Consider the following 6,387-nt stretch of genomic DNA (forward strand, 5'->3'; position numbering starts at 1 on the left):
AGTTTGTTACGAATGTATTTTGTTAGTTGAGTGAGTTAATGTTCTAGAACTGTGATCCTTTAAAAAATGTTTTATATTGTACACTAAAATTTTTATGCTCTAATTTTTTAAACATATATAAGAGAAGAAGAAAATGAATACGACGAAAATCACAATAATCAAAGAAAATGAAAAGAAAAAAGAAAAAAGAGAAAAAAAATGACGACATTGACATTAAAAAAGCTTGCATATAATAAACTACTTGGTTTAGAAATTGTTTTTTTTTTTCAAAAATAAGAAGACTTAAATCCGCGATATTTTAGATAAATATAGAGAGACTATACCATTTAATTTGAACTATAACCCATTAGCGTTGTCTAACTTTTTGTTATTTATTTATATATGTTAAATAAAATTAGGTAAGTTTAATGGCCATATATAGGTCTTAAACAAATAGAGAGATGGATTACATGATGGTGTATGATCTTTGTTAGCAGAGATTTAAATTAAAGTAAGAATAAAGAATGGAAATTTGATATCCGAATTAGGTTGGCCTTATTGAAAGAGAGTATATTTGGCAAAAGATGCCAAAATAGAGAAAGACGCGAGAGCCCTTAATCACGCCACCCATGATTTGATCGATAACCTTAACCTATTAAACAAAACCAAACCCTTACTACTTCACCCCACTTCCTAGGTTTTATATATCCCTCTTCCCTCACCCTTTTTCTTTGCTTCTTCATCTGCTTCTCTTGTTCTCTCTCTCTCCCCCCTCCCTCTCTAGCTCTTTCTTTCTCTCTCGAGAGATGAAAAAATAGCTAGGTCTTCTATGGTGTGATCTTCCATGGTTGGAAATAAAAATGGGAGATTGAGGTTGATGGGAATGTTGTTTGGCTCGAGGTCACTTATTGAGTAGTTGTATACCCTTTATAATGAGATCTCGGACCAGGCTTCATTCCCGTCGACTTGATCTCTCTCGTTCTCTCTTTTTCATTTTCGATCTCTCTTCTGAAGACGAAGAGAGATCCAATCTCCCTTGAGGATGATGCATCATGATTAGGGCAATTTTTTTTTATTTCTTATTTACAAGTTAGAGAAATTTGGGTTTTAAAAATTTGAACTACTAACATTATAAATAAGATCAGTTTACATTGGGAATAATATAGACATAGACATAATTAATTAATTGCATGGAAGAAACATGAAACATTTATCTAACATTATTCCAGCGAGTTAAGATCGATCGATCACAAAAGATAGATGTTGTTTTGACGTTGATGACCATGCTGTCACTGTGTTTTCAGTCTAGTATATTATGTATATGGCTGAATAAAAAATTGTTTTACTTCCATTATTGGTTATTATTATATGATGATTGCCTAGTGATTATTTATTTATCTAGTGTATGTGAAACATTATTATTTTTTAATTATTTTAAATAAGGTAAAAACAAAGATGTACTTCAACTTTATGTAAAGTTGATAATTAAGAGCGTTAGATGATAAATCATTTAATAATTTTTCAGTCATCAACTTCATGAAATCAACGGCACATGAGTTTCAACCTTTAAATAATAATGTGTGTGGAGATTAGAGAAACCCAATGCAAGGGAATTTGAAATTCTGTAAATATTTGTCAGGCTAGAATCTTTAGGGTTTCAGTTCCATGCCTGCTTTTATTTCCTTGCTTTCAAGTTTCAGCCTACCCTCATTATTTCTGGTAACTACTGTTTACTAGCATGGTAGCAATCTACCATTACCTTCACATATATATTATCTTTCTTTTTCTTTGAATCAGTAGAATATTTATTTCTTATTGTACTTATTATTAATTAGTATATTTGTATTGTATTTTTAATTCATTTTAGGTGGTGCTGTTGCTTTTTTCATGGGGAATGCCTGGATCCAGTTTTATTTTGGCTACATGCTTGGGTTCCAACTTCCAAGACACAAGATTAGTTTTAGGGATTTAGAACAAAGTGATGGATAGCACACATATTTTTTTTCTCCCTTTCTTCTGTTTATTATTAATAGTTATTATATTACCCCTTAACTATTTTTCTTGTTTCTTCAAATTTGAAATTTTGTGTATAATGTAGCAGTCATGGATATGGAGATGTGGATCACTTTGGCTTTTAAATAAACCTGTAAATTAACATGAGGAACTAATTTTTATTGCACCTAATTTTTATTTTTATTAATGCGATATTACTTAATTAAGTGCAAGTGTAAATGTAAATTAGCATGAAGAATTAATTTTTAGTTAACTAATATTAATTAATTTTAGTATTTAAATTTATAATTTAAAATTTAACATAAATAAAATAATTTCAAAAAAAAGTTATGATATTAGGATGACAAAAAAAATAATTTTTTTTGTTATCAAACATATTAAATGAAAATTTAAATACAGTCAATTTCATATGAAGTTAATCTTAAGTTTACATAATGAAACTATATCTGAATTTCTGCCTTAAGTTAATAACCCTACCTCTTTAGTAGGTCTTTACTTTAGTGAAATATTAGTTCATGTGAAATCATTCCATCACCAAATTAATTAAATTACCCTAATCATTTAGTGTCTAAAATCCAAGAAAACTGAAAGCATATTAAATGGGTGATAATATACATTTCGAAAACAATGTTATGCAAAGTATACCATAGCTTTAAATGATCATATATATTAAGTTCAAGAATAAATGTGCCATGGCCGAAGCTAGATTGTAACAGACTACACCTAGAACCCTAGGTTGGCTTTGTAATTGGATTATAATTAAGATGTAAATCTCTTCAATAAGGAGATTCTAGAATGAAAATTATTTAAGAGTAACAAGCTGGAAGTAACTAAAGTTTCATCGTAACTGCAACATTTCTTATGCAAAGGAATCTGTATTCCTTGTCTTATATGCATTATTTTTTAATTATACATTGAAATGCGTTTAGTAACTCTGCGCTTTTTTATATAATGCAATTCTTCTGAGCAGCTACGGACAAGGGTACACTGCCACAATATATACATTCAAAAAATTAATTCCGACTGTATGATTCTCTCAAGTTTTGATTTAATTTGTTTCTGATGAGATCTAATTTATTTCAAATGTGAAAGAGCCTAGCAGCGGAAACGACACAAATGTCCAACACAAGAACAATATGGAAGCACTCACAACACAATATGGCAGCAACTATAACAAGCAAATATAGCAAGTAAAGCAGTAATAAGAACACACCGAGATTTTAACGTGGAAAACCCCCTCAATGTGAGAGGTAAAAACCACGAGTCGTCCAGACCAATGAAATAGCTCCACTATAATCAAATGAGGTACAAGAGAGTCTCAAACAAAGCACAAAAATGTGCATATAACCAGCCAAAACATCAAAGCACCAAAGCTCACAAATGAAAAGCAAGAAGATGAAATATACCCAAAAAACAGAGCTGCTGTCGAAGCCAATTTCTCCCTCTGTAGACCTCCAATTAAAATCTCCACCGTCCAGAATGAAGAACAAGATGTGAAGAATCTACAGTTCAAATTTCACGTCGATCCAACGGTGAAAGAATGAGAAACTGCCGTTCCAAAATTGCTGCTCTGTGTAAAAACGGGAAACCTAATTTCTCTCTTGCGAAGCCAATTTCTCTCACTGCAAATCTCCAATCAACATCTCCACCGACCAGAATGAAGAACAAGATGATAAGAACATGCAGTTTAAATTTCAAGCCGATCCAACGGTGAACAACTGAGAAACTGATATTTGAAATTTACTGCTTTGGGCAAAAACGGGAATTTTGTTTTTCCCCTTCTCTCTCACTTGGTGGCTACTCTCACTCACTCTCAATGACCCCAAAAATCTGAACTAGGGTTGTGGCACAATGGGTGCAAGAGACACCCTCAAAATGTTGGGCTTGGGCCTCACAAAGGAGAGAAAAACCCAACAAAATGCACATATGACAGCTGCATCTTATATTGAATAAAAGAAATAACAAAAAAAAGGTTGAATATGTAATTAAAGAAAATTGAGTTTGTAATATAATCTATTTAATTAGTATGAAATCAAATGTTTTCTTTTTTTTTTTTTCAATGGACATATAATTTAATAGATTAAAAATTAATTTATCACAAATTTAAATTTTATTTAAGAGTTTATTATTAGTCAATAAATTTATATATATAAATTAGGACTCGATTTCCTAATACTTGTTTAAGAAGATGAGTGAACTAACCACTCGAATCACTCAAGTTATTTTGAAATTAAGCTTTTTCTAGTTATGTATGCATGAAATAATCAACAAAACGTAAAATTACTTTAAGATCTGTAATAACTTAGATGTTATACTTGTCTCTAAGTAAATTATCCGAAGTTATGGAGTCAAGAGGGATAGTCTAATTGTGAAGGATAATGTCCAAGATGATAAAGCACTCCATTGATATAATGGTGTTGTTGACAAAGATAGCATATTGAGATCGCAATTAAATGAGAATACTATGTTACGAACTCAATAAAAATTAACAGATATATCATTTATATTAATAAAATTATTAACTCGTCAAATCGAGACATTTTAAAAACATTAAAAAGTAATATATGTCTAATAACGTATATAAAAAAATGGAATAAAAGGGAAAAGAAATTCTGCAAGTAACACACTATTTGTTATTATCGCCCAAAAAATATTATTAATTTAGACATTAAAGTGTTCTTGCAGGTTGTCCTCCCAACCTAATTCCAATATGTTAAGATTTTTGAATCTTTTTAGCTCATGAACTCATCAAAAAGTACAAACAGTGTTATATAGTAGTTGGTATCTAATAAAATATGGGTATCTAGTATTTTGAGCTTGTAACTTTAGGTAGAACTACTTTAATGCTTATGTTTATGGTATGTTTGTGTTGGTTAGATCTTATTTTGCATTTTCAGAGTTTGTTCAGATATTTCCTTAAAAAAAGATTAAACTGCCACGTTAAGTGTGAGGTAACTTTATTTCATTTCATTATTTCAAACATGATGCATGAAGCTGGCATATACTTTTCTTGGCAAGACAAACATAATAAACTCTTGCAATTTATTTATTTAATTTTGTAATAGGACCAAGATTGTACAACAGCAAGAACCTGAACCAGATAATTCTGGAAGAAGAATCATGTGAGGAATAATAAAAGATAAGTTATTATAAATAAAAATCAGGGAGTTTGTGGGAAAACTTTGTTTTGTGAGAAATTGATGAAACGTTGAGCATACAAGTTAGGTTGAACTACAGATATTGTGAGAGGGTCAAATTTGATGGACTTGTATGCATTCTCAACTCTTTTTCTGAGATTGTATGCTTGCAATATATCAATGATTCCCATGTACAGCACTACATCATACACCTCAAATAACTCTGCTTCTTCTTCATCATCATCATCATCTCTTCCCTCCACCTTCTTCTTCTTCTTCTTCTTCTTATTATTATTATTATTACTATGATCTTCCTCTACCTTTCTGTTTGCTTGTGCTGGCATGTTCACTCCTAGTTGAACCCTCAACCTTAGAAGATATTGTACCACTCAATCAGTTACATGCTTCAAATGCTAAATAATAGAATGACTATTTTTTGTGTAATTATTTAAAACTTATCAGTATAGATGTGATAAAATGTCTACCTTATATGGACATTTATTTTCTGTGTGTATTCATTTGAAATTTATCCTGACTTTGGTTACATAGACATTTATCTAATCTCACTGCTAATTATTACTAACATATATAAATATAGATAAGAATTTAATTTTGATATACTGCCCATTAGTATAAAAGAGATTTACATATACAGTTGATCGTATACTACTATATCAGTAAAAATAATTAATTTTTAAATCTACTACTTTAAAAAAATCATCTAAATATAAGTATCTATTTGGATGACCGTATTTTATACGTTCGTACATTAAAATTAAACTCATATAGATATAAATGAAGAATACATGAGGATCAGAAGTACACAAAACAATAGAGAAAATCTTTGTCAAGGTGCTGGATTAAGATTCCATAATGAAATTGAGGTGACAACAATATATAGGGGTAGAGTGTAATTTGGCTCTAAATAATAATAATAATAATCTAGTTGTATTAATACTGAACATGAGAAAAAAAAATGATAGAAAAATTTGAATAAATATAGGTACTAACCTTGCAGTACCAGGTAATAAGAGATCAACTTGATTGTCACCCATGGAGTATGCCCTCAATGGATTGCCTCTAATGTGGGGTCCAGGTGCAGTGTTCACAACACTTGGTTCATGTGTAACTAGAAGCAACCCTTTTGGAAGAATCAGAGGCTCCCCTTCTTTAATTTCAGTCCATGCATACATAGTACAATTAAACAAATCAACCCATATATATATAGCATACTCAAATATATATACTTATTACTTAG

At 30.4% G+C, this 6,387-nt stretch overlaps 1 protein-coding gene and 1 long non-coding RNA gene across 2 annotated transcripts in view; one reads left to right on the forward strand and one right to left on the reverse strand.

Annotated features, from left to right (window-relative positions):
- Window positions 632-2,169, forward strand: LOC107621893. Its single transcript, XR_001615978.2, has 2 exons — window positions 632-1,698; window positions 1,847-2,169. It is a non-coding gene; the product is annotated as an uncharacterized LOC107621893 (long non-coding RNA).
- The window catches only part of LOC107624006 (phosphatidylinositol 4-phosphate 5-kinase 7), a 27,229-nt gene continuing 25,859 nt past the window's right edge, over window positions 5,018-6,387 (reverse strand). Inside the window, 2 exon segments of the mRNA XM_021114786.1 lie at window positions 5,018-5,498; window positions 6,141-6,387. The exon segment at window positions 6,141-6,387 is cut by the window's right edge and continues 155 nt beyond it. Coding sequence (XP_020970445.1) covers window positions 5,153-5,498; window positions 6,141-6,387 — 593 coding nt within the window. The 3' untranslated portion in view covers window positions 5,018-5,152.

The sequence above is a fragment of the Arachis ipaensis genome, chromosome B10, assembly GCF_000816755.2.
Source record: "Arachis ipaensis cultivar K30076 chromosome B10, Araip1.1, whole genome shotgun sequence".
Classification (NCBI taxonomy): domain Eukaryota; kingdom Viridiplantae; phylum Streptophyta; class Magnoliopsida; order Fabales; family Fabaceae; genus Arachis; species Arachis ipaensis.